Source organism: Meleagris gallopavo, chromosome 10 (assembly GCF_905368555.1).
Source record: "Meleagris gallopavo chromosome 10, MGAL_WU_HG_1.1, whole genome shotgun sequence".
NCBI lineage: Eukaryota > Metazoa > Chordata > Aves > Galliformes > Phasianidae > Meleagris > Meleagris gallopavo.
In genome coordinates, this window is record NC_139413.1 from 13,305,980 (window position 1) to 13,332,641 (window position 26,662).

The 26,662-nt window shown below is 38.9% G+C and overlaps 1 protein-coding gene and 1 non-coding gene across 2 annotated transcripts; one reads left to right on the top strand and one right to left on the bottom strand.

The window, feature by feature from the left end:
* Positions 1 to 39: 39 nt before the first annotated feature.
* DNTTIP2 (deoxynucleotidyltransferase terminal interacting protein 2) lies at positions 40 to 9,627 on the top strand (the record flags this gene model as incomplete). Its single annotated transcript, XM_085231823.1, has 7 exons — positions 40 to 367; positions 1,290 to 3,006; positions 4,412 to 4,547; positions 5,193 to 5,288; positions 5,668 to 5,832; positions 6,822 to 6,931; positions 8,266 to 9,627. Coding segments are annotated over 7 exons (2,646 nt in total), but the record flags the coding sequence as incomplete, so codon positions are not given.
* A 2,656-nt stretch (positions 9,628 to 12,283) lies between these two features.
* On the bottom strand, positions 12,284 to 12,369 carry TRNAR-UCU (transfer RNA arginine (anticodon UCU)). The gene is given in 2 exon segments: positions 12,284 to 12,319; positions 12,333 to 12,369. It is a non-coding gene; the product is annotated as a tRNA-Arg (tRNA).
* Between the last annotated feature and the right edge of the window lie 14,293 nt (positions 12,370 to 26,662).

The following is a 26,662-nucleotide window of genomic DNA, read 5'->3' on the forward strand; positions in this document are numbered from 1 at the left end:
ACCTTGGTACTCGGGCCGCCTTCTTGCACCGGCCATTAAAATGAATGGGATGTGAATGCGGGGAAGCTGGGGACGCCCGAAGCGCCGAGCCGTGCGTTGCGGCGGGCGGCAGAGAGCGGGCCGCGGCCATCGCCGCCCCTTCCTCTGCCGGCTCTCTCTCCCGGCCGTCTTTCCGCGCTGAGGCCGGAACTCCGCCGCGGCCCGCCGGGCGCCAGGGGTGCCGCCCCGCGGAGCGCCGCCGGAAGGGCAGGCGGAAGAGGCGGGCGGCGGCGCGGCTCGCACCATGGTGGCCACCAGGCGGGCGGTGCGGCGGCGGGAGGCGGGGGCGGCGACGGTCGGGGGCGACGGGCCCGGCGTCGCGACGGAGGTGAGGGGGGCCGGGAGCGGGCGGGCGGGCGGGCCGTGGGCGGCTGCCCCCGGCGCGGGGTGCCGGCGCCGGGCCGCGGCGGCCATCTTCCCCTTCGCGTGTCTGCGCGGGCGCCCGCAGCGGGCGGCTCGGGAGCTGCGCGGCGCGCACGCGGGGCCGGAACGGGGCCCGGTACAGGGCTGCGGGGTCCTCGTGCGCCGAGCGGCCGCGTGGCGATCGGGTTGGAGGTGAGAGCCGGCCTCGGGTTGGCTGGTTTTGTGCCTTCCGTTGTACGGCGTTACGTTAGCGCCGTTCTGGGGCCTTTTCACAAGGTGTGTAGCTGGTCGTGCAAACGTGGAGCGTCCAGGCGGCGGGTTTTATGTCGATCCGGCTTTATTCTGTTAGGAAATACTTTTCAATCCGAGAATGCTTTTTCTGCAACAGGGGAAGCGTTTCCACTATATTGATTCGCTTTGCGGAAGGGTTGCTTCCACGCACTAGAGGAGCAGGCAGTGCAATTGCAGTGCAGGCCATCCATCCGTGTAACTACTGGCACAGGCACGAGCTTTAAGGCTGTGCCCTGCCTGTGGCTGGGGTGACATGCTGTATAGTTGAGCAATGTGTGCACGTTTCAGAATGTCATCTCTGGACTTCCTTCCCGTGACAGCTTGCCAGAACTTATGGATTGAGGCAAAGAACCGATTTTATGTTTCTTGATGTTATGGTTTTCTTTATTCTATGATTTTGATCAAGAGACAATAAACAAATAGGAAAGGGATGATATAGTAATGCTTCTTCCACATACATGGGGCTCCTTGGAGATCTACGGCACGGTATCAGCAGGATAAGGTTTGTGTAAGAGGGATTGTCAGTGATTAGCGCAGTATGTCTTTTGTGGGATTATCTTATCCTTTAATACCACATTTTGTTTTCTTTTAGACAGTATCTGCTGAAATTGGTACTTCGGTATCTACGAGGATGTCCACAAGGAGTAAAGCAATTTGTAAACCTGATGTAATTCGGGAATCTCAGCTGGAAGAGGTGGACCATGCAGGAACAAAACCAGATGTCAGTGATAGCACCAAGATGCAGATTAGTAGAAATGAGAATACAGCTGTTCATTCAGCACAATCATCTGCCGATCCACAGGCTGATGGAGATGTGTCAGAGGCAGAATCAAACTGCTCTGCCTTGTCTGGTCTTCAGACCCCTCTGTTTATAAGAGTAACGAGAAGGCGACAAATTGTAGTTCCTTATCAACCAGCTTCTCCTTCCAAAAAAAGACATAACAGGACTGCTTCTCTAAATGAGTTAAGCAGAACTGTGGATGAAGATGATGTCTCTGAAGCTGAGTCTTGCTCCTCTGCTGTTTCTGATGTCCGGATGCCTAATGTTACCAAAACTACAAGAAACAGACAAAGCAGGAAGAAGTTGCAATCAGATCTAGTTTGTGAAGCCCAGAGTGAAGATATCTCTGATGCAGAGTCATGCTGTTTTCATATGGAGCCATCCATTACTGCCAAACGAACTACTAGGAGCATGCGAATGAAACTGCAAGCAGAAAATACTCAACATGCTGAGAAAGTAAACAAAATTGTTTCAAAACCTGAGAATGTAATTGAGGACACAATTAAATCTGAGTCAAATCTAATTTCTGACCCTGCTGCAGAATTTAACGTAGAAATTGCTTCCTTTGTCACTGAGTGTAATAAAGAATCTGGTCCACCTAAGAGCGAATGTTCTCCCAAATCTGCTAATATAGTCCCAAGTGAAGATGTGGAACAGAACTTTTTGAATGATATGGCAGCCAGTAGTCCTAAAAAAATGGAAGAAAAAAGTACTACTGAATCACCAGTAAAAAAAGCATTAACAGATACTCAGGTTGTTGGGGTAGATGATTCAGAGGAAGAAAGTGGCCAGATACAGGAGGAGCACAGTAAAGTACCAGGAAAGGTGACATTAAAGAATATGGATGTTTGTTTGGTGGACTGCATGAATCCCAAACTGTTTTTAGAATCCCCAGGGGAAATAACACCAAATGAAAATGAAACAGTTCCAGGAAGCAGAAGAGTAGATACTGAGGCAGCTGATCAGAGACCTTCCACCCATGCCTGTGAATTAAGAAAGGGTGAACAGTCTAGTGCAGCAAGCAGCTCAGGGAAGGATGTGTCTGTTGCACAAATGACTGATAGCATAGTTAGTAGCTGTAGAATGGTTGGAATCAGTGTAGACAGCAGTAAAGACCAAGCAAGAGAATGTGCTGAATTTGTATCCCAGAGCAGCGAAAGATCCACTGATGAAAACGATTCATTTGCATTGTTACTGAGCAAAGATGGAAGTGGTGAATCTGAGAACTGTGATGCAACAGAAGAGAATCTGAGTGACACAGAGGCAGAAGAGAAGACTCCTTCCGTGAACAAATCTTTAGAAAAGAATTCACTGCACGTTGAAGGGCTTTTTGTAATTGATACTGAGCCTGGAATGGGTTCCAGCCAGAAGTATTACCTAGATCAGGTAGAGCAAGGTAGTGATGTTGGAAGTAAGCATGAAGGGAGTGAAAAAGTTGAAGAATCCTCAGATCTAGAGGAGGCTGAAGAGGAATTAATAGATGAAGATGAGAAAGATGAAGGTGATGACTTGCTGAAAAATAAAATTGATGTGTAAGTATCTTTCCGGGAATAACTAAGAAAACGTGCATTGCATTAGATATATGCATCAGATATGGATATTACACACTGAATGGCACAGAGTAAAAGGGAGTAGTATTGGCACAGATGTGGAAAATCAAGTTGTTCTGATTATCAAGTAGAATTGTAATTCACTTATTTTTTTCAGTTTTATATGTAGCTGAACAGAAATATCTGAAATATTTAGGCATCTTGAGGCCTTGTATGCATTTAGCTTAAAAATGAAATGTGAAACTGGTATAAACTGATCAGGCTGACTTAATTGCTTAATCAGGTCACAGTTTTCTTGCTAATCTTTTGTTTTTGTATTATTTTTAGTTCAAATGTAAATAATAGAAATCTAGCAAATGACTTACACATTGCTTAGTTTGATCATTCTTTTTAATCCTGAAAAGTTGCTCTTATGTTTTCAATTCTTGTTTTTAAAATATGGCTTAAGGAAGATAAGATTAAGATAAATTGTGATACGTAACACTTCAAGTGAAACCAGCCCAGCATACAATTATAGAATAATGTAGGTTAGATGGAACCTAGTGAGCTTACCTAGTCCAGATCCCTGCTAAAACCCCTTTGTATGCTTCAGATGTTTAAATACTCTGCTTAGGTCTGATAAGTAAGCCTTGCTCTTTCAAGTTCCCTTTAGATAGGCTAGAAATCCTACAAATAATTAGCCAGGTATTCTGTATAAAGGTATCAAAGATGACTGGTTCATAGTTTAAAAGAAAGTTTATCTATCTAAGCATTCCAGCTATGATAAGTATCTGATACACCTGTTCAAATATCATCATATTTTTCCATAGTACTTGACAGGTGTTGTGCATTCTTGTTATTTGAAGGCTCTTTCTGAGTCAACCATCATATATTGTTTAATAGCTTAGTTCCTAGCACTGTTGTACAATTACTTGTCATTCCAGACAATGTTTCTCTGATGAATTCTGGTACCTTCATATTTTTCATTAAGAGCTGAAAATAATTTGGGGCTTTTTTTTCCCCCTCCTCTTTAGCTATCAAGCTTTTAAATGCGTAGAAGAAGGATGTTGATTATAAGTTATTTTGGCATGGTTAAGCAAACTAAGAACTAAATTTTACAGAGGATAGAAATATCTAAGATAGAATAGAGCATTGGAGTAAATATGAAGGATCTGTGGAAGTGAACCCACAGGAGTTGCTCTTTATCCAGTCCTCACCCCGTATAACAGCACCAGTGAACTTGTCACAGCTTAGTGATGTATTTCTTCTAGATATTGAGGGTAAAAGTCTCTGCAGAGCTGAATGTAAGTTGGAAGAAGATGAAAAATATTTTTTTCTGTATATTCCTCTCACAGAGCATTATGAGTTTTGATACAGTATTCTAATCATTTACTGTTTCCCTTTTTAGTTTGCATCTTTCCAGCAGCATAGACCCTGGTTTGAATATCAGGAAGCTTGGAGGTTTATATATTAGCTTTGATGGAAAAAAACAAAAACCTAGTTCAAGTGTAATTAAGCAACCGAAGGAGAAAAAGAAGGACCAGGTAATGTGTTTACAATTTTGTAATCGCCTACAACTGTAGTAATACAGAGCTGTTATTTTAAAGAAGTATCTTATTTTCTGTTTTGCTGAGAACTTCTACTTTTTCTGTGTTTACAATTGGTTTCAGTGATTAGAGTTCAAATACATATGACACTTCAGAAACAGAAAACCAGCTTGTATATGAGTGTTGCCTTGTAAAATAAAAAGAAGTTGATTGTGCATCCATTTTGCCTAGTGGTACAAACTGAAGGTCTGCTAATGAGATCTGTAGTTCATAGCAAGAAGAAATTTCAGCAAATACAGGTTTGTACCATACCTAGTATGAGATAGTAGTTTTATTTCAGAATACCCTTTGAGATAAAGAAAGTCCATTGTTTTCATGGGAGTGTTTTCTTAGACTTATCGACAATAACCTTCTTTATTCTGGAGCGTTTGCTGTCTTGCTTCTTCCAGAATTGGCTGTTACTGCCTATATGTTTGGAGGGTCAGTGCTTCTTTTGGTGGAGACTAAGGAATGAGTTTGAACTGAAGTATTTTGTTACAATGATTATGTAGATTCTGCATCATTCGCTTGGTAGGCTCTGTAAATGCAGGTGAATGGTAAAACTGATATCTCTGACTGATGTTTAAAAAATAACTCTTGCAGCTCTTGCAGAAGAGTATAATAACTCCGGATTTTGAAAGAAAGGAATGTGTCCCACCCCTCAGGGAATCGCTTCAGCAGCTGAAGAAGCAGCGCAGAGTAAGTGAAGAGCTATAATGCCTCAGATGACAAGAGAAGATGTTCAATGGAAAGCCCCACACTCAGACTGTGCATACAGGGCTTGCAGGAAATGGAGTGATGAACTACAGTCTGGTTTATTGCTTGAGCTGGGCTGTTTGTGGCCATCCTTTCAGCCTTTTAGTAATCAGAGCAGTGAAAGGCAGTATAATATATGCTCATATTATACAAATATGTGGTTAACACAGTGCTGATGACCTTGTGAAAAGGGTCATAAAATATTTTTGAAGGTACACAGTTAAGTTTTAAGTGCTTTATCAATCCTTTGGAGGTAGAAGTGGGGGAGATCCCAATTGTATCTTGTCCTCGTAACGGAACGCAACTTTGTTTTTCTTGGTAGGCAGAGCGAGAAAAGACAACAGGTGATGGCTGGTTTGGTATGAAAGCCCCAGAAATCACAAGTGAACTAAAAAATGATCTTAAGGTGTTGAAGATGAGAGCTTCTTTGGACCCCAAACATTTTTATAAGAAGAATGATAGAGATGGTCTGCCCAAATACTTCCAGGTAAGGAAAAAGCAGAAGGCATTGTGCTACTTTCTGCCATTTTGAACTGTTACTCTCAACCTGCTTTCTAGATAGTCTCTGTTTTTGTTGATTTAATTTCCTTAGCTAAATTATTAAGTATATTGAGTACTTCACTGCAGTTTACAGCTGCCTAACTCTACTGTGTAGGTGTATATGCTATTTTTTATTTTGTCTGGTCTCACAGGCCTGAACAAACGTGTGGCTTAATTCCTATTTTGAACCTTCAGTGACTGGATTGTTTTTTGAAGTATTAGCTTTTTTAACAAGTGCATAGATAATTAGCATTTATTTTCTTCTTAGTTAATACAGTTTGAATGGAGATGACTAGCTTTGTGATCAGCTAGAATTTTTGCTACTGTCGCTTTCATCTTTGAAACACTTTGCAAAGAAAACATGCAAGGAGAAAGAAAATAAAATTACCACAGAACCTGTAGAAGTAGATTTGGTTGTATGTACTTCTGTTTGAATAGTTACTATGCTTGACACAATTGATTGCATCTTTCTTTCTTGTTAAAGGATGAATTTTATTGCATGTATAAGTTTATGGACATTAAAATTACATCAGAACTTGCTAACGTGCAAATTGGGAGAAATGGGAGGCTCTACAGCCAGAAGTCCTTATTAGACCTGGGTTATTGAGAGTCTAGCATTGTAACTACTAGAAAACCATCGCTTGTGGAGTTTCCTCCTTGGGACAATGTTTTGAAAGTTAAGAACTGAATTTTTTTAGTGAACATAAGAATTGATGCAGTAGTCTAATGTTGAAAACTGTGCAGTTCTAAAGCTCAGACTCTCCTGTGTGCAGTAAATATGAGACAAAAAGTGATTTTGCATGCAAAGCATTGCTTTTGTTTTCTGATATTTTGTGCTTTTTTTTTAAATAAGTGTCTTTAGAATTGTAACTGAAGATTAAAAAAAAATCCACATGTTGCTTTTACAGTAAGAATGCTTATAATTTTTATTCCTAGGTTGGAACTGTGCTTGATTCTCCCATAGACTTTTACCATAGTCGAATTCCTAAGAAACAGAGGAAGAAAACAATTGTTGAAGAGCTGCTTGCAGATTCTGAGTTGAGAAGGTATTTAAAATTAGTTTTGTAATTCTAATACCATATATAAGAGAGGTGTATTTTTAACTATATAATTCTCCTATCATTTCTAATCAGTTTAAATGCTTTTCAAGTTCAAATAAAAATTTTTAGTCTGTTTCAGCACTGCAATTGAGAAGATGTAAGGGACAGGAGATAAATAGGCTGTGACAGCGTATTTTTTTGTCATTATAAAAGAGTTTGATCCAACTCAGATGTCATCACTATTGACAGTCACTCTATTTTAAGAGTAAGCATTGGAAAGAAAACACTCAGACTTGTTCTGGTTTACTTATTAACTAAATGTCGTGCGGGCATGTGCCAGAAACCTGAACCAGTGCTTTATGCATTTTCATCAACATTTTTGTTGTTTATTTAAAGACTGATTAATTTTCCTTGGTGTAAATTGTAGAAAAGTTCTGGCTATAATTCTGTAGGAGTTGTTGGTGGGATTTCATTTCATGAGCATGTCAGTCTGCCAGCTGTCAGAGGAATCAAAATTACACAATGTGATTGGATGAATTCATGCCTGCCTAACCTCCCGATTTTTTTAAGCGATCCCTTAGTTGGGCCATTTGCATATTGGTCATTACATGATGCTAACGTGCATTTCTCATTTTCACCATAATGACAATTTACTTGGAAATAATACGTGATTTGGACTAATAAGGTTGCCATTAATGGGCTTGTAGTTTCATTTTTAATGCAAGTTAGTATAGCTACTTCTTAACTCTAGTTTTGTGGCCTGACCTGATTCATTTATTAGGAACAGAGTCTGAAATTTGATCAATTAATTTCTGTTATGGCTAGTTAAGGCTTTCACTAGCTATTTTAGTGCTAGTGCAAATATTTTTGAGTTTACTCTTGCAATCAAGTGTTAGCACTGCTAAGTGTACAATGATCCATTATGATAGGTACATAAAAACCCCTTATATTAGAGGAGCTAGCTGCTCATATACAATACATACATCCTATTCTATGTTAGTCTCACCTCAGTCTCCAGTCTTGAATAATGTTGATAGTAAGTTCACTGAGAGAAAGGGTTTTGTTCTCCATTGCATTGTCAAAATTGATGAATCTTCCCATTGTGAACTGTAGCAGCATTTTTGCATACTGTCCAAAATGTGATTTATATATGCCATGAAAAACCCAGTGATTATACCAGAGTTATTGAATTTTCAATCAAATTATTTCCAAAACAAATTCACCTGCATTTATCTGTAATCCAAGTGTCAATATCCTCTGATCTATGCATAAGTGTCCGTATTATCTTTTCCTGAACTTTGATTTCCCATGCTTAAAAGTAAATTGTCTATTTTGTTCAGATATAATAAAAGGAAGTATCAGGAGATCATGAGTGAAAAAGCAGCTTATGCAGCAGGGAAGAAGAATCGGAAGAAGAAGAAATTTCACAATTAAGACTTGAAGAAAAATAACAAGCTGGAACTACTTACTTGTCATAAATCTTTTCTCAGATTGCTTTAATTCATGGTGTGATTATTTTTTTATTTTTTTATTTTTAAGACTAAGGGTGATGTAAATTGGGAGTTAAGGAATTTATTGCAGTAGGAATTTGATAGAAGCTTTATCAAATTAATTAGATATCTAAAATTGTGTTTATATGAAAGACTGATGAAAATTAATGTTTATTTTAAAAGTTAATGATTTGAAAGCATGTTGTTTAATCTGAGCACAGCATCCAACTTTATGGGTTACGGCCTGATCAGTTTTCAGTCTTAACGTGAATGAATGAGCAAATTTAGTTTTAAGATAAGTGTATCATTCACTTTGGCACCTGTTATGTATTGCAGACAATTTTACCGCATCTTATCAGAATGCTGCTGCCCAAATATGTAACAGGGTGTTGAGCATTAGCTTGGTTGTAGAGAGTTTATTTCATTGTAGAGAGTTTATCTCAACAGTGAAGATAGCAGAGTTGAGAATGTCCCAGAATTCAGCATAAATGCATATACTTACATGCATACATATACATAATATATATAAATTATAAAATATCTAACATTTATTAATAAGTTAATAAATACATGCAATAAATAATGTGTATTCGTACATAAAAATTTAATATCCAGTCTTACATCACTTAAGCCTACCATATGATTGTTTAATGATGTTAGTGACAATAATTTGGTAGTTGGGTCCATTACTAGGGTACAGTATCCAGACTATGATCTGATAGCTGTTGAAATAGTTCTTTAGGAAAATGAATGTGGTGAGTGGTAGAACTAAAGACAGTATCAGTTCAGTTTCTTTTCTGTGTCAGTTCATAACTTGTTGTGACCGTTAAGTATTGGGCTTTTTGTTTGCTTTTTAATGACCTTGCTCTTGTATTGCTGTTTCAGTTAGTACAATTCAGTTACTGTCCTTAGATAGCAGAAACTAGAAGAGGGAGAACTATCGCTGCATTATCTTGGATGAACTGAGTGAGGCAAACTTAGACAAGGTTATCAAAAGTCCAGCGATGTTCATTGTTTTATTATAAGAAGAATGAATTTCAGAGGTTGCAGATTTTACACAAGAATGATGTTCTTGACCAATGTTTAACCATATAATTTTTCACACTGCTGGGTAAATAGTTGGCCCCAAGTCTCAGCTAACGCGTAGATATTCCAATGCAATCATATGTGCTACAGTCTTGAACATGTAAATGATAAAACCAATAAAAACAACTATGGTGTCTTGTTCTCTGGATGGGAAATGGAAGAAGAAAAAAAGGAATGCTGAACACTGAGGAAAGAAAACAAGCCACCACAGTAGTTGTCATTTTGTTGCATCCCAAACTTCAGGAAAGCAATGTACTGCTCTGAAAGACCTTCAAAAAGAAAAGTGAGCTTTGGTTGTACACTGCAAGTAACAGCTTCATGTCTGTTGCTCAGTCTGCTCAGTAGCTTACTACAGATCTTAAAACAATTTATGTTCAACATTGCTAGTAAGGGATTTTTATGTTCTGTATCCTTCCCATTCCTTCAGATGTTCTAACATCTGTTGTGCCACGTGCTGTGCCCAGCATGTGCCTGCGTTCTCTGTGAGCAAAAGGTGAGTTGAGCTGGCCAGCATGTGTGGTGGTTGCCTGCTTGCTGTCAGTCATTGCCCCAGCTTGCACTTCATTCTCTGTCAGGGAGAGTGTTGGTGGTGTGTTGTCTCTGTACTGATTTTCCTAGAAGTATAGGAACATAATGCCTCAGACTACCCTTAATTGAATTTGTTTACAAGTGACAAACTTTAAGCTGCTGGGGAAAAAAAAGATTGCATAAACTTATCAGATGTCTCTGACAATACTAAAAAAAAAAAAAAAAATTGTGAAACATTGGTGTAGTTTGAGAAAGTATTTGCTTACAAATTACAAGTATTTTCTTGTAACTGCTGTCAGAAATACTTGTGTTTTATAGATATAAAATGTTACTGACAGTATTTTTCTGGGGATTAAAGAGCAATTGGAATGTTTACAGGTCTATGTATGCAACTACAGCTGTTTTGGATGTCACTGGGATGTTCTGTGTAGATAGAATTCCTTTTTCTTTCACGCTCTCCTGGCTGAGCCTGTGTTTCTCATGCCCTTGGGCAGAGAGCAGCTGAAGCTGCTGCAGCTAGCTCAGTTTGTCTCCTGGGTGCTGCAGCTGGGGCTGTCGGGTCCAGAGGGCTTAGGCTGGGGTGACAGAGCTGTTGTTATTGGTGCGGTACCACTAGTAGACATGCTTAGTCTGCATGCAGAAGTAAAACTTACCGTTTTTCTTTGCTGTGTGCTTATTGCTCACCTGTCTTCCTTTTCCATTCTTTGGGATAACCTCCCTGTATCAACTTAGTCTCCTTAGGACTGGAGCTTTCTAATGGTCTGTCCCGTTTATATTGCTTGTTGCAATTCTTGGTCATATTCCAACTGATTCCCTTACTGCATTCAGTCAGTGAGTACGTTGCCTTAGCATTCCTCAGAGCACGCTTTGCACAGTCGTCTGGCAGAACGTGTCCCTGTGCTGCCTGCTCTGCCCTGTGTGCTAATATGCAGGAGCTTCCTGCTTCTTCAGCATGCAATTATGTCTATTAGGCTTTTGGTACATAGCGGTCACTTAAATATTGCTTCCAGTATGCAAAGGTGTGTATGTAAAAGCCTCTGCCTTCCTTTTTGCTGGAAACTAGGCAAGTTGGATGAGACTGTCCTTAAATAAAAAAGGTGGACAGGAATAGTGTTCAGGTAATTGGATTGCTGGCGGTGACTGAACAGGGAGGAGGGCTTTGCTGTCTTGCTGGTGTTGCTGCTTGGTATGGGAGATGATGTTGGAGACAGGTGATAGCTGTTTGTTGTAGGTTCTGGCAAAATCGAATGTTTCTGCAAAGGGCTGCATGTATTTTGTTGCTAGGGAGCATTCCAGAACGGGTCTCTGTGCTGTGAATCAGCAATGGTTAATGTTATTGATAGCATGCTTTTCAGTTGGAAAAAGAGGCCAGAGGCACATATGCAGGATAGAAATGCATTTTTAATATTTTTCAATTAAATATACTAACTTACAAATCAAATCAGGAATGTTTTTATCAGCCACGAATACATTATACATGTATTTCAGTCGAAAACAGTCACGGTTTATTTTCTGCTGCTGTTTGCGTTTTCCTGCCCACTTTCCATTCATTCTGCTGCTGTTACTAAAATGACTCTTTATTTAGAGGGTAGGTGTAGGTTTTATTAATTCAAGCGTTCAGTGCTGTGGGCGAGCAGTGCTTGAATTGCTGTGCAAAACTGCTTTCTGAAAGCTGTTTTGGAAACGTAGTAGCTTACGGTGGTTTGTCGAAGCAGTTACGTTTGCCAAAGATGGTGCTGTTGTAGAGGCTTGCTTGGTGGCTTGCTTTTTATTTTATTTTTTTTTTTTTTAATACCCACTCTTTGCACGAGCAATGCAGGGGGGCTGCGCGCTGCCGCTCCTCAGCATCTGCACGGCCGGCCGCTGCTCGTGCCCGCGCCTCCGTTGTCGCGCGCCGCCGACCGTTGGTGTCCGCGCGCCGACCGTTGGTGCCCGCCGACGAACGGATGAGGGAGGAGGCGGTCGGTGTGCGGCACCCCTCCGTTTGCTGCCGGTGAAGTACTTCAGTGTGTCGTTCCTTATCGGCGGAGGCTCGAGTCCAGACGGCCGCTCGGCTGCCGCCGCTGTCTCCGCCCGCTCCCAGCCTTCCCCGCTCCGTCAGGCACGCCGGGAGGCGGCCCCGAAAAGGCCCGCCGGAAAGCGGCAGGTAGGCACACCCGGTTACTGCGGCAGTGGGGGAAGTGGCGGAGGAGCGAGGTGAAAAGTTTAGATGGGAAAGGGAAGAAAAGAAAAAGGAGCATGAAAAGAGAAGCTACGACTCCGCCGGGACTCGAACCCGGAACCTTTGAATCCCTTCAACCCTCTAGAAGTCCAATGCGCTATCCATTGCGCCACGGAGCCACCTGTTGGATTCCTCGCGCACCGCCTATGGAGCCTGCGCGCGGCGGCACGGGCGGCAGCTCAGAGAGAGCGGCAGGGCTGGGTGCGCCCTGCTTCGGGCGCGTTCTGTTCCGCGCAGTAACATGGCGCTTGTGCAGGGAGCCCCGGCTCGGCTGCCCCTGCCCGGGCTGCCAGGCCCCAGGTGGCGCGGAGTTCGGGTCGCGGCTGGAGGCAGAACTGCTCTATTGTACGTCAGCCGGTGCTGTGCAGGACACTGCTTTTGTTAGAATCTCGCATTTTGTGTAAAAGTAATTAAAAAGTTTCAGAGTCTAAAATATGAGGAACCAGGAAGCAAATGAAGTTGGTGTAGAATAAGCTCATTATGATACGTGCTGCTTTTGCCATAGCATCAAGGGCTGAGGTACTCTGTGAAATACACAACCGTGGGAACCCAGGCAGTGAAGGCAGTGTGTGATGTGCCCTGTATGCTGCCCTGGTGTCAGCCGGTGTACCTGTGGGCAGCTGTGAGCCAGTGCTTGTTATGGACTAGCTAGTTTTCGCACTGCTTCTGCTCGAAATGAGGGGATGACTGAAGGGTCTTGGTTTTTGAAGCATGATGCTGGAGTTACAGCCCTCAGGGTAACAAAGTCTGATAATCATAGAAGCTTTAGAGTTGGAAGGGACCTTTAAAGGTCATCTGGTCCAAAGAAGCCAACAGACTATCTGCGACTCAAAACTGTATAAGAGTCAGAGGAGGTCTGACTGGATTTACAGGCTCTAGGTCTGTGCAGTCTTGCCATAACTGTTCCGTTCTGGACTGAACTTGTTCTGCTTACTCCTGGTAATGAAACGTTCTGCATTTGCAGATGAAAGAATGCACCAGTTCATTTCTTTACTAAGTTTCCTTTGCATCCTCAGACTGTAATGACTCAGGCCCTGTGCTTCAAAAAGGAAACAGAACTTTTGTTTTTAAGAATTGAGATGATCCTTGAAATAATAAGCTTAAATTCATGTCTGTTCTACTCAAATAAACCACTTGTATATAACTATGAGCTGCCGTGAATATTCTGTAGTTTGGAAACTCCTGGCATTTATTGTGGGGCAAACTGAGTGTTCACACACCACCAACGCGCTTTGATACGTTGGTAACTTTGGACAACATATCATTAAATGATTGCAGGTAGTGTAGAACAGGAGGTTGGATGTAGCCTCCCGCCTGTAAATGTAGTCGCAAAGTCAACGTTTTGTTTTGGACAGCAGATGGAGCTGCTGAATGAGAAACCGTTCATGAGCTAAGGAAATGGGTTACGTTGAGCAAACGGGACCAATTAATCTTTGCAGACTTGGATGGGTCCTTTAGACTTTAGCTCTCCTGTGGCCAGCTGAAGCTCAGTTCTCTTGCAAGCTATCTTTCATCTTAGCTTCTCTTCAAATTTGTGCTCTATTTCAGGCAGTAGGTGTTTATAGGAGTCTGGCAGCACTGGTTTTAGTTACTGGCAGTTTTCACTGAACTAAGCTGGGTGCTGTTTTGCTAATTTTAGATATGAGAAGAAATGCAGTAGTAATACTTTGACACGAAAAAGCAAGTGGATCAAAGGCAGACCAAAAATAGCAGCATCCCATGGCACTTTTATGTTGATAATAAAAAAATCCAAATGTTAATTATGAAATTCTTCAAGAGACTTTCTAAAACTTTGGTTTCAGCACTGTTCTCCAGTGGGTATTTGCTTCATAGAATTCTTTTGTGCTTGATTTATAGACCATTTCTGCTTTGATTTTTTTTTTTTTTTCCTTGTTCACACAGCTTAACACTGTGACGAAAAGCCACGAGTGTGTTGCTGTAAAGTCCTGCAGCATTTCACTCATCTTATATTGGTGCTGTATTTCAGGAGCATTGCTTTGTGTGCATTTCTGTTGCAAAAGGATAGAGAGCTGCCCATGTTATTCTAGAAAGGCAGAGTTCTTTCCCTCTGCATTAACATTTCAGATTTTATAATAAGCAAAAGTTTGTCACTTCTCCAACTTTCTCATGCAGCTCTTTTCAGTGTTTTTTTGTGCACTTTCCTCAAGTTGCATACTGAGCAAAGTGCTTGTGAGGCATTAGCAATGAATGTTCCTAACTACACCAACTCCTGTTGATCTTTGGCCTCTGTATTGGGATTTCTGTTTACGTGGCAGCTCTCCATTTCTAGTTCAACTTTTTGTTGTATTTGTTGGCTTGTTTTTTTTTTGTTGTTTGGTTGTTTGTTGTTGCTGCTCCTGCTGTTTTGTTTGTTAATTTGCTTTGAATAATGAAATCCTAGATTTTATTTACCTTATTGTTCAGTGTGCATTTGTTCTTCTTTGCTTGAGTTTATTTCTTTGGTATCATGAGATTTCATCTAGCTTCTCTTTTGCTATTCATTATTTTCAGAGTGAACAAGGAGATGAGAAACAGATATTTTTGTTTCAATTGAATCCTCAGATTGGCCCCAAAGGGCCAAAACAGTCCCAAAGAGTACAAGCCTAAATTAATAATCACCAAAGAAAAGGCTGAATGTGCAAAGTGCATTAAAAAAAAAAAACACTGAAAAGAGCTGCATGAGAAAGTTGGAGAAGTGACAAACTTTTGCTTATTATGTGCCTTTCGTTTTGCAACCTAGATGTAACTATCCGGGCTTTTATTTTAAAATTTTTATTTGTAAATTAAATTAACATCAAGCTAACAAATACCTACAGAATTCAGTTGTTCCTCTAAAGCTTCTCATAGACATCACTGTAGTTCAGCTTCTCTTGTGCACAGTTGGTCATCTGTGAGGTAACTTCAACATTTTGAGATGAAACTTCCTCTAGAAAAGCCTTTCAGTATGTACCTTATTTTATTGGTCAGTTTCCATTTATCAAACCTGAGTGGCAAAAGTTGTATGATGAAATCTGTCCAGAGGGTTCAGCTGCTTTTCAGCAAGCTTCCCTTCTCTTTCATATGATTTCATTGAATGCTATTGGATGATGAGCTTCTCCTGTTCCTTGTTTATTCTGTTGCTTCCTCAACTCAGTTACTTGGTTGTTCCCTTTGTAAGAACAACGCAGTTGTATTGTCTTAAATAGACCTGACACAATGATACCAATTGTGCTGTCTCTGACATAGTTTACTTAGAAAACAAATAGAAAACCCCCAGCAAGTGTACAGATTCAGTCTCAAGACTTCAGGAATATTCAAGAAGTAGAACATGTTTCTCTAGCTTCTGTGCTTATTATAGTATTACAAAATATTTAATATATGTATTTTGTTCATAAAGGATTAAAAACAAGAGTTTGAAAATAGAGTTAAAAGATACTGATTCTGAAACAACCAGAACCAATCCTTGCCTTCTGCCACACTGTTTAAATGCACTATTTATTCTCCATTCTCACTCACGTGCTCTTTGAATGATGTGCATGTATGCGGTAAGTGTAGGGTTTAAACAGTGCTGCAGTGCAGGTATAGCTTTTTAAATAAACATGCTGGGTTAACTTCTGCTTTCATCTGAGCTGCTTTGAATATGACCATACTGAATCAGCTTTATGAATGCTTATGATAATAGAATTTGGCCTGTAGTGCTTCTTTTCTTGCTGTTGCCAACAGAGTGGCACAGTGTTCTCTTTAGGTGATTTTTGCTGATCTTCTCTTTGGATAAGTCTCTCACTAATAAACCCAAGCTTTAAGTCCTGTTATTACCATTCTTTCTGGGAAAAAATGCTTTTAATCTCTAGTGATTGGACCCCATATGAATAGAGATAGGAAGATAAAATGCAGCAGACTCTTGTTTCTTTGATAGAGAATACTTTAATATTAATGGGATTTGTTTTGTTTCCTACATTTCTCACTCAAGGGCTGTGTGGGCTATTTATCCTGATGGCTAAAAGCTAGAGTTGGATTGCTGTGTCCTGCCAGCTCTGGGTGCTAAGTGTGCCCCTAACATTGGCTGTGTGTGCTCAGCACTACTGCTGGAAAAAACTTGCCAGGCATGTTCTAAAACGATTAAAAGCTTTTATTCTTAATTAAAATTTTGCTTTCCACTCAGTTGTGAATAGAAGTGACTGACTCAGCATAATATGTGAATACCGAATCTGGTCTAATTGCAGAAACAATAGCATATAAAAATCATATCTGTTTGTCAGTTCTTTAATTAAAAATATTACCCAAAACTGTGTTCAGATACTCTTCTCTCTCCCTCAACAAGTTTTTACTTGATCTGCTTCAAATATGCGTTGATTTGACTGTACTGGAAACTTTCAGAAAATTGTCTTGCTGTTGATTTTTGGAGCCAGCAAATGTACTCTGAAGGTTTATTTGTAGAAAGGCTTTTCTCTTTGAAATTTCCCTTAATTGAACTGTATCACCGCTTGTGAAATTGATTTTGGTAGCTAAATTCACAGTGTGTAATGTGAGGTAATGGAGTGGCATAGGACCTGGAGCCAGTTGTTTTCAAACACTACCCTTGTGCTTGTCCTTTGCTTACGGCACGGCTCAGCAAGCTGTTTGCATTCACTTGCACTTAGAGAGAGGAGTGTGTCCAGCTCAGTGTTCTGCAGGAGCTGTGGCTCACGGTTTGCCTGAGGAATTGGCCGATTCCCCAGTCAATGCCTGCAGCCTTCTAAATCTACATTCATGTTCTTTTCACTCTTTCACCCCACCTGGCAGGCAGTGATGGAGTGTGCTGCAGTTAGGGCTGAGCACCTGGCTCTGTGCAGCAGAGAAGATGCTTGGCAGCTCATGGCACATCCCCAAAGAAAGCAACAGGGAAGATGACAAAGCTCGAGTATTACAAAAGAGTTACCTGTGGATGCTGCGGCTCCTTCAGATGAAAAGGTGTTGCTAGAGGGACATCATTAGGCCCTAGGTCTGCAGCATTGCTGTACATGATCTGCCACATGGCAAACAAAGCTTGCCCCATTTTGCAGCATTTACAGAAACTTTTCTCTTCTTGTGAAAATGAGCATTCTTTTTTATGCAGGTGGAAACTGGAAATTATTTTTTAGCAAGCAGCCAGTGAAGTCTTCTGGATTATTTATTTTTTTTAATATAGTTTGTGTCCAAGTTTCAGTTCAAGAAAAAAGCAGGAATAGACTGAATCCTATGTCACTTGGGCAAAAAAACATCCCTGAAGGTTATGTATAAATTGGATGTGAAGGTGACAAATGGCATGAAGCAGAAGCATGGGCAGTGTACTGATGGGATGATAGTGAGATGAGAAACTACTTTTTGGTACTTTGGAAGAAGAGTAAGTGGGAGTGAAGGACTTTCTGGCTGACAGGTGAGTGATGCACACCGTATTGGTTAATACTTCCTCTAGAATATAACTCCACTTTTCTCCAGGATTATCTACCACACAGTCATATTTTGTTGTACTTTCTAATTGTGTTACAGCTAGCTATTTTCTTTGTGGATTGGGGAAAAAAGATCACATTTGGCAAAGTGTGTTTTCTTCTTATGAAGCTTTTGAAAATGGCTTTTTTTAAATTCTGCTCTTCTGTCTACCAGGAATTATTTTTCTCTGCTTTAACAACCATAGTAGAAGAATGTTAAACTAGCAAGTGATATTTATAGCTAAACCTCACTTAATGGTTGTTCTATGTCTTTCCTTCCTTCCAATTTTTGTCTCATAAAATCAGTCACTGAAGTTAATACAACTTATTGCCCTGCAGAAGTTACAGTATGAGGAAACAAAATGCTGCTCATCAAAGGCTCTTCTGTGCAGATAGCACAGACACAAAGACTTCTTTGTGATGATTGTGCAGACTCAGCTCTGCCACTCTAAATCACTACTGAATTTTCCTCAATTCTAGTGTTGCAATTAAATAACGTCCGTTTGTTCTGTTGTGGAGCTTTAATTTTATTTCCAAAAATACTGTCAGACAGCAAGCGTTGACTTAACTTATCAAAAAAAAGTCTGTGTTAAGAGTTGATTGGAATTTGCCCATGTAATCTCTAAGAGGTCTCCTTTTTTTTTTGTGGAAGTGCTATCTAAGTGCTATATTTAAGTGCTATGCTACTTAAATATACATTCATCTTTGTTTGTTTGAATTAATAATGTGTACCAATCATTACTGCAGCAAATCAAAACAAGAAGCTTCCCGTTTCTTTGGTATTTGGAAATCATAGCAATCTGTTGTTTTTTGCCTTCTTTTTTCCTCTATGGAAATAAAATATTATTTTTATTGTAATATATGTTTGTGAGTAATACTGTACATATGCCGATTTGCAACCACTAAGATAAGAAATCCAGAGGAATAAACTGGAAAAGCCTGAAAGAAGTTCTGTCACAGCTCTTCTGAAGTTGCAGAGAGACGGGTAGACATTTACACTGAGACAGTTGTTCAGTGGTGGTTCAATCAGTTTTTCATATATCTGGAATTTTTTTAATGATTAATGTGAATGCTTGTACAATCAGTGAATGTACAGATGTTATAGATATGAGGTATACCAGAGAGTTATTACACCAAAGCAGAAAAGATAGGATGCTTACCCATATCCTAGGGCTCACTTACAAAACTCTAGCGGAGCGGCTCTCCAGAGGGATCCTTCCCTACTGGCAGTCAGCTCTTAAATGGGTCTAGGAGAGGTGCAGCCAGGCTCCACCCCTTCCTGCAGCACAGGTGAATTGCCTTCACCTGTGCTCCCGTGGCTGACTCATTGCTCGCCTCAGGTGATCAATCAGAGGTTCAGGCCGTGATTCAGCAGTTCCCATACAATGCTATAAATTTTTTAAGTGTTCTGATGATAGCTAGTTTGGAAGGGTCACTTTTTGTATTTAGTATTAATTGCAACATAATTGGTTTTATATGGAGAACTTGAGATTTTTGACTAATAGTTTTGCTACTCACAAGTTGAGTAATGGAGGCCATCTTCCTTCTTGTGCTGTGTGATGTTCAAGTGATGTACATATGGATGTATATATACTATTGTATAGGGTATACATTATATTGTAAATACATAATAAATATTATATATTCTATATATTATATTTCATGGTTTTAAACTGAGACAGGGGAGTTTTAGGTTAGATATTAGGAGGAAGTTTTTCACACACACGGTGGTGGCACACTGGAACAGGTTGCCCAAGGAGGCTGTAGGATGCCCCATCCCTGGAGGCATTCAAGGCCAGGCTGGATGTGGCTCTGGACAGCCTGGTCTGGTGGTTGGTGACCCTGCACATAGTAGGGGGGTTGAAACTACATGATCGTTGTGGTCCTTTTCAACTCAGGCCATTGTATGATTCTATGATAATATATATTATAAATATACAAAAATATATTAATAGATATTTCATCTTTATTTTATAAGACATCTGAATTTTGATATTTTTGGTCAATTTATCAATCTAAATTATTTGAAAGATAATCCTATATTAATATGTCTTTATAGCTGGCTTTGAAAAAGTAAGAGAGAAGCTTGAAGAAAATACAGGAATATATCAGTGTATTATGTGTTTTTTTTTCCCCTTTTGACAGCAGTATTGCTTAAATGCCATTTTGCATGACTGTACTTGTTTCTGCTCTTGGGAAAATGTTGCTGATATGGCACAAGCATCAACTTTCAGGTGAGGGATGATATAGGCAGCCATAGTAAACAGTTTTATATCTTAATGTTACAGCAGTAATGATCATATTTTCTTCACAAATATATAACTTGATGTCAACAAAACAAAACAGTAAATAATTACTTTTAAGCAAAGAGACAAGTGCTAAGAAATAACTTTGACCAGCCTGTCAAAAATACAAAGATTTTCTTAGATAATAGATGGATTGGCTTCTAGTATTTCTGTATTTCTTTGATTTGCAGCAACAATTGGGTGCTTTAGAATAATAGAATCATATTCTTTATTGACATTATGAGCATCTCAACAGCCAGTGGTGTTACTAAGTGGATTTTTTTTCCTCTGAATTTTAATTCCAAGCACCAGTCAGTGCCAGAGGATGCCAAAGGGCAATGCAATCTTCAGAAATTCCTAGTAGTGTTATGTACGTAATGTATCTTTTCTAAAAGTGACTGTTTTTATCCTCTCAGCCTTTTCTTGTTTGTGTGTTCACCACTGTTACAGTGTAATACCAGAACGCTGCTGACTCTAGATTTTTGTGTAATGATAGCAGAGCATTCTTCTCACCAGCAGCTGGCACCATCCGGGACAAATTTTCAAGTATGCAGATAAACTTTGCTTAGCTACACTCACAATTCATGTCATGTCCTTGCCTTTCTTGTTCTTTCTTTAGTTAGGGGGATGAGGGGAGTCAGAGGCTGGGATTTCTGTTTCTACATGCCATGCTTACCAGCAAAAGAAGTTAGTAATAATAACTTTGAAATGCATTCATCGTTCTTAGTAAGACTTCGTAGTGCAATTAATTTTATTTTTAATTTGTTTTTGTGATGACTTTGTCAGATCCACCCATGTTCCTCTGTTCACATTTCTTCAAAGTCTTGCAGCTAGTGTGCTTTGAACAAGGGGGACTAAAGTACAAGTACCATTGACACAGGCACTTGCATTTTGGGGGCCTGGAAATTTGACATCAGGAAATGGATGTTGTGCCTTTGTTCCTTGAATGACAAAGGATTTAAGATGCTTTGAATTACATACACATTGTTTCTTACTATTTTTTCATTTCAGAGGTAAAAATACCATACGTTATTGTCTTTACTGCTGAAGAACAGCAGTGTATTTCTAAAGTTGGTTTTAGTTCTTGAATCAGCCACAGAAAAATGCAATCTTTGGCTGAAGAATACTCTGACACAGTATTTGTCAGACTCGAGTGATGTAAAATTGTTCAGCAGCTTACAATTGCTGTATTGCCGGGCTGGATTAGTGAAAGTCCCCTGTGTGCAAAGGCATTTGATCACATTCTTGCCAAGAAGCAAATGTTTCTTTGTGTCTTCCTCTATGGCCACACTCACTATTAAACTGAGTTCAAATAATAAACTGTTACAACTAAAATTCTTAAAAGCAATATTTTTTCTTTCTGCCCCAGGAGCAGGCTGCAATTAAGAGTCGCAATGCTTGGGCACTTAACCTACCTGACTTGTGTTGAAGGTCCGCATCTAAGGGCACTGTTAGTTCCTGCAGGAAGTTACAGCTCCAAATTGTGCAGAGATTATATAATCCTTTGCAGTGGATTATTTGATTGGAATGATAATTAGATGTACTGCTAAGAGCTCTCTGTCATATAAAGAGGTTTCTGGAAGGGAAGAAAACAATTTAGTTGCTGCTGGAGACTTTTCTCTATATTTTTAATACTAGACCTGTTGCTTCATTTGTTGAAATAGAATCCTCAGATTAGTGCTGCTTTCTCAACTGCATCTAATCTCATTTGACTCAAGCATCATGAAGTGAAAAAATCAGTGTAGATTTGTTTTGAAACAATTTTTATTTATTTTAGCAAATCAATGTATATGAGTTCATCATCCTGATTGTTAACACTAATTTTTAGAAGAGGGTAAACAGGATCTAAACTATCAAATGGGATGTAAGCTTATTAATTTATAGGGAATAGTTGGTATGGAAACTGGAAACTTTGACTGTTTTCCTTCATACAGGCATGTTTTTAATTTAATAGTGTTCACTTAACAGGAATTGGAACAAAGTTTGATGACATTCTCTCTAGCTTCTTCAATAATGTGAAGCATTGCTTTTAGACCTCTTTCATCTGGCTGTGAAATAAAAAAGATTAATATTTACTTCTACTTGGATCATCTGCAGGAAATAAAAGATCATAAACAACTCAGAAAATCATTTAGATATCAAATGCAAATCAAGTGAACTTTCCAGCATTTAGAGTACTGACCTTCAACCTGACTTTGAGTCAAGAATTTCTGCTTCCAAGGCTGCTCATTCTTTATGCCAGTATTTTCCTGGCAAAATGTATGGATCTTTTGTAATGTGTTGTTTGATGGAGAATGAATGAAGCCCCTCTGGCATATTTATCCTGCTATCTCACTTGGGATTTGAACTATTTTGCCAGAAAAGAAAGTTCAGTGCTCTCACTTTCCTTTCTAGTCCCCTCATTGTTGCTACAGGAGCTCCTTGTTGCATGAATATTTTTTCAACTATAGAAACTAGCAGTGTTTTTGAAGAGTCAGTAAAAGTTGAATGGTTTTGAACAATAGCCAACATTTACAGAGTATTGTATAGCTGTGATTTTGAAGCTGTCATCAGCAGTATTCTGTATCTTAGAATGAGAGGAAACATCACATTTAATTTCATCAGTACAGTCTTTTTTAGTTTGCTTGATCTCTTTTTGTATTTTCCTTGTCTCACACAGTAGAAATTAGGGCTATCTGAAACATTATTTTAACACTGATATAAATGGTAAAGTATACTGAGAAATGGTCTTTCTTCCTTCTTTTTATCTGTTTATTATTATTTTAAAAGGCAGATACTTTTTAAGAAGAAAAATACTACTATCCCATATGAAGCTTCTTAATTTCCAAATGTGTGATGGTGTCTTTTGTTTGCTGCATATAGAGCATTGATAAGAGTTTATACGTAATTATTAAAAGGCTTTCCATTAAAACAATTAATTTGAGTTTGTAATTAGACCCAAGAGAGGGTGATTTTACTAAGACAATTGAAATTGCATGTAGATTCTGGTTCTAAGTGTATATTTACAATATATGTATTTTGATTTGCATGTGAAACTTATTTGCAGATCCAGAAATATGTATAAAAACTTAGTTGATGCAGTTTTTGTTAACAGAGTAAGAAGCAATCTCTATTTAATTTAAATATTCTCTAGTGGGAATACATGCTACTTCTTTTATAGGGAAGAGCCATCTTTTGTGCAATTATCTGTGACTGGATTATCTTATAGAACTTCTATTTATTAACCTCTTGTTAGATTTGGATAGCTTGCTAAGAAAGTAAAAGAACCCTGTTTTAGTGAATGTACTTACAGAATGCACTGTGCAGACATAGTTTTTGGGAGGACAGAACAAACAGTTTTACAGATTGTCTTTCTTGAATTAATTATCCAAGAAATAACAAGGCAATAATCTGTATCACCTTATTACAACGTAATTGATTTTGAGTAAATTATTGCCTGTAACTTTAAAGAAAACATATTATTATTTACCATGAAGACTTTTATCAGTGAAGTTCCACTGAACTATCCACTGAAGATCCTGCTAAATGTATGAGCTGGCTTGTGCGTGTCTACACATTATTGACTGATAGCTGGAGTAATTGTCTCCATCTGAGCACAGAGAAGGAGCATCAATGAAGTTAGCACTGAAAAACATGTGGAAACCTTGACATATATCTGTAGGGAGAGCTGTTGTCATTAAAGAAATGTGACAGTGATTATGGGATAGCTGCACCACTCCTCTAAACTGGTAACTGAATATTCCATTCTAGCAGAGACCTTTTGTGCCGGTCTCTGTAACAGTACCTCTTTTCTCTAGAATGAGACATCCAGAATTTTTAACTTTTGTACAGTAAAAGTTTAAATAGAAATACCAAAATGGCTTTTAATATCTGTCTTTAATCCAGAATCACTTCATTTCCATTTGCATCTCCATTTGATGCTTTTCCTTCAGCAGTGTTATATACCCACATGTTTGAGGACTGATGTCTTTTTGATTGCTTCTTTAGAAATTCTTTTTGAGATTGTTGGTGAAAATCCATTGGAAGTTTTGTGGCACCATGGATGTGAAGTGGCAGAAACTTTAATATTTCATTAAGCAGTTAAAAGTTTAAAAATGGCGAGATTTTTAATCCAAAATTTCACTGTCAAGAATGGATTGAGACGCTGACCTGTTATTTTGAAATCAATGATCCATTTGCTTGTCTGAATCCAGAAGGTTGTATTTCAGCAATTTACTTTCCTGTCTTTTTCTCACCCAGCATCATGACTGTTCAGAATAGTAATGATTTAAACAAAATAATTTTAAAAAGAAAACAAAAAAACCCACAACTCTTCTCTTAAATGTCTACTAAGACCTAACAGCATTAAATTTTAAAACTGTCTTGAAGAAGGCATCACTTCAGAGATTCATTCAACTTGATCTAATCTGAACATGGAGTGAGTTTGTTTTTGTTTTGTTTTTAAGAACGCAGACAAAATATGTTTATTAAAAAAAAAAAAAGGAAAATTATTATCTAGCCACAGATTTACAGACTTTTCCACTTGTAAAATTGCACTACTGCTGTTGTGGTGTGGGGAAATAAAAAGAAAAAAAAAAAAAGAAAATTTTAATTATTCTGCTGTGTCATTTTTTCCTGTAATCATGCTTTACTTCTGGCTTAGATATCTTTTTTTTTTTCACTCTCTTTACCAACTTCAGCTTAAAAGCTTCTTGATTCCTTTTTCATCTTTTGTTAGCTTCTTTCTCTTTCTGCATTTCTCTATATCTTTCTTTGTAAATGGTGTTTTTTCCTACTCTTCAAAAATACTGCTAGAAAGGTATCTAGTTAGATTTTAGAAAGAATTCATTAGAAGTGGAGGAATCCATGAACCTCTAACATGGAAAATGAAAAAGGACAAGAGCAAAAAGCCCTTTAGTTTGTACTTGATATAACATAAAATTTCTGATGAGGAGTTTATCCAGATTACAAGTGTTGCAAGATTACAGGTGTTGTGTAATCAAAAGCAAAGTAATGCAGGTGCTAGAAGCCCACTGCCACACCTGAAATGCATCGAGTGCAATCAGAATACACTTGTGCCACTCAACAGGTATTTATATATTGGAGCAAATGCAGAGCTTGGCTGAAGCAGTAAACTTTGTTCACTCCTGATTTTCTTTATGTTACACTTAACCGAAGTTCTACTTGATGATGTCGTATCTGCGGTAGAGATCATTCTGTCTCTGCTGCTACTGTAGCAGATGCTGCACAATATGGTGAGGCAAGGCTGGAAAGACTTCTGATGAAGATGCTGAATGCACAGCACTGTATGAATGGAAGCTTGGTATGGAGCATGCCACAGTACAGAACTCGGCAGGTAAGGGAAGCCTAACAGTGGTGACTGTGAAATTGATGGAATCACACCTGAAGCTTCTATTTCAAAGTTCTGATTTGAATGCAGTAACAATGCACCAAAATATAGGAGGAAAGCAGAAAGGGATAGGAAAAAAAATGTCCTTTGGGCTATCTGCAGAAAGACTGACAGAAGTGTGTTGTGTAATCAGCCCCTTTATAAGGCAAAAGTTTACTACCATAAGAGTAATTAAAAATACTTTGAACAAATTTGAATTAGCATAGCGAGTTTAGACTGGCTTAGTATTTTGCATTATGTATCTGTAAGACTTTGGGAATCCTGGTCCTGCATTTATGTATCTTCAGAAGGAAAACTAACAGTTTTTTGTTTTTTATCAGACTTGCCTCATGTTCACGAAAATATGATTGGTAGCATTTTTGCAAGTAAATTTTGTTGATTCAGAGAAATTCCTGATTCTCAATATTTACTCCAAAGAGAACCCAAATATTATAACAGCTAGCTAGCTATTTGCATCTAGAGATATAATAGAAAAATAACTTGTTATGTTTTGCATGCACTATGCTGGAAGTTAGTAGAGGCTCTGGCTCTTATAAGCTTATTGACTTGTTAAAATGGTTGATGAGATTATGACAAATATCTTCATGGCTGAGATTCCCAGAAAGCACCTTTTAAACTGTTGCAGATGTTAGCTCTAGCTTTAACGTTACTCAGGATTATTTCTTACTGTTAGCTCTGGCAATGCAAGTTAACCTGTTCTGGTGAGCTCTAGCCCTAAATGTCCTGTTTCCATTTAGAGGAGTAAGAGAACTTCCATCTAAAATTAAAGCAGAACTTAGTGTAAGACTACACTTACTGCAGCTTGTGACCAGTGTTCTACTGATCATTCTCACTGGACACTGTAATTTATTTTTTTAAGCCTGCTTATTGATCATCTTCATCTCCTTTTCTCATGTAATTAGAAGTTGATTTAAAAAAAAAAAAAAAAAAGAAGTGGACAATGACTTTACTTTCTAAGGACATTGAATTTGCAACTAAATTATTTTTCCTAGATAGTTCTCATTTTGTTATCTTTGCTATGTGACTGGACATCTTGAGCAGCAGAGGTTTTCTGTCTTTCACCTTTATAAAAAATAATGTTCGGATTTTTATTTAAGAAAAGAACATTTCAGCTTGTTGTATTCTCTAAGGAAGAAATATTTTTATTTCAAAGCGTGATGGCTTCCTCCCATTTGATTATGTTGGCCAGTGATGTCATTATGGAAGTTCCCACCAATATTCCATTACATGCTGTTACTGTGTGACAGATGGCAGCAGAAGGGACGGCCTGACAGAATGGTGTCTGAAGGAAGGGTGTATGGAGCAAAGGTGT